Source organism: Nestor notabilis, unplaced genomic scaffold, assembly GCF_000696875.1.
Source record: "Nestor notabilis isolate BGI_N333 unplaced genomic scaffold, ASM69687v1 scaffold762, whole genome shotgun sequence".
Classification (NCBI taxonomy): Eukaryota; Metazoa; Chordata; class Aves; order Psittaciformes; family Psittacidae; genus Nestor; species Nestor notabilis.
The window spans coordinates 94318-96150 of record NW_009918537.1 but is presented as its reverse complement, the minus strand read 5'-3'; the positions used below and the strand labels follow the sequence as shown (position 1 = coordinate 96150).

At 36.9% G+C, this 1833-nt stretch overlaps 1 protein-coding gene across 1 annotated transcript in view; it reads right to left on the bottom strand.

Annotated features, from left to right (window-relative positions):
• The window catches only part of LTBP1 (latent transforming growth factor beta binding protein 1), a gene marked incomplete at its 3' end in the record, with an annotated part of 105829 nt that overhangs the window by 41931 nt on the left and 62065 nt on the right, over nt 1-1833 (bottom strand). The window contains exons 9-10 of the mRNA XM_010009747.1: nt 1287-1309; nt 42-144 (exon numbers count right to left, since the gene is read on the bottom strand). Coding sequence (XP_010008049.1) covers nt 42-144; nt 1287-1309 — 126 coding nt within the window. The remainder of the gene's footprint in view (nt 1-41; nt 145-1286; nt 1310-1833) is intronic.

The window sequence follows — 1833 nt, the reverse complement described above, 5'->3', positions numbered from 1 at the left end:
AAACACTCTTTCATACTAAAAGACAAGTCAAAACAAGTTACCTGGAAACTGTGGATGAAGGTTAATTGTTGAAATTCCAGGAGAAAGCTGAGGCTGCCCACGCTCTAGATCAGGCTGCTTTTCTTGATCAAGGGAAGCTAATTCCTAAAAGAATGATTAAAAAGCTACATTCTGAAAACATTCTCTCAATTCAGCTATCATAACAACCCACAAACTCCTGGCTCGAGAAACTGCTAACATTCTCACATGAGTGGCTCCTAATAGCAGATCATTAATTACCACCAATTTAAGCCTGAAAGAACACAGAATACTGTAGTTACACAATGGCATACAATTTAACATTGATTTAATTTGAAGCAGCCATTTCATGGAGCTTCTAATGTATCTATGGCTTTGTCCCTCCATAGTTCTCCCCTCTTCTGCTCTTTAATTGCTTACAAATAGTACTTAATTGCAGTTCAACATCACACGAAAGTGTACAATCACATAAGTCTCTTAAATCTTTACCACTGTGAAAGGTTCTCTCTTACCTATTGCAGTGATCATCTTATTTTCATAACAGTGTTAGATGCTTCTAAGTCTTTAGGAAAATGAAACGAAGTACAGCTGCAGTTATTCCTAACAAATGCCATTATCTTCAGCATAGAGAACCTGCAATCCCCAGAATGGGGAATTTCTTAGCACAGCTACACACCTGCTCTTCTCCTCTGAATACACAGCAACCCTAAGAAAACTAGGAAACTAACTTAGGTGTTAATACAAGGTGTCACAAATCATAGAATCATAGAATAGTTTGGGTTGGAAAGGACCTTAAGATCATCTAGTTCCAACCCCCCTGCCATGAGCAGGGACACCACACACTAAACTATGTTGCCCAAGGCTCTGTCCAGCCTGGCCTTGAACACCTGCAGGGTTGGAGCACTTCTCAAAGCTTCATACTGTTTCGCTGAAATTCTTTTCTCTGTCAGTATCTGTGGCTCCCCTTCATACTGTCTGTATTTTTCAATATCCTCTTTAAAGTACAGGCTCTCTAGAATGGGATAGAACAATACAGACCATCCAACAATGCCCTAAAGAGAGGCTAAAGTAATCCCTTTCAGTACCTCACTACCTGCCTGTTGTTGTATATAATAACAACGAGCTCTTTTTGCCTCAGGGTTTGCACTGTAAGTCCACAGTGAGTTGTTTGTTCCTCATAAATCCTAAATCCTTTTCAGAGTTATTGTATTACACCTTGAATACATAGTCTACATTCTAATTCTTAGATAAATCACATCATATTTTACCTGATCAGGGGCTGCAGTTCCCACTAAAACCAGAAAGAAAAAAAAAGAAAATTAATCAGCCTTCACATAACCTTTACTTACACAGTGTATTTAAACTACTAGCACATTTGAAAGTGGTTGTTGCCATTGCAGAAAAGCTTTAGGCTCTAGCCTCATTCCAAAATAGCGTAAAGTTGAAGAAGCAGCAAGTCTAAAAACTAACCTGAAGCCAGAGTAAAATTCTACTCACAGACCAATGCTTATAATGACTCAATATTCAGCTGAGTCATTATAAGTCATAAAAAATACAGGTTTCTTAATTGTTTGTTTCCTTGGAAAGAACCCAAGAAACTCACAGGTTATTCACTCACTGATTAAACTTTTTAAATTCCTTCCAAGGAATATCAATATCTGTAATTATTTTAAACATAAATTAATATAATAATGATATATTATTAACCATTAACAAATTTGCAAGAATTTGTTGTAAAAAGCCTAAAAATCAAGTTTTGAAATTTGCCTTTCCCTTAAGCAAGCAAAAGTGGTTTACTTTTTGATTTCCCCCCCC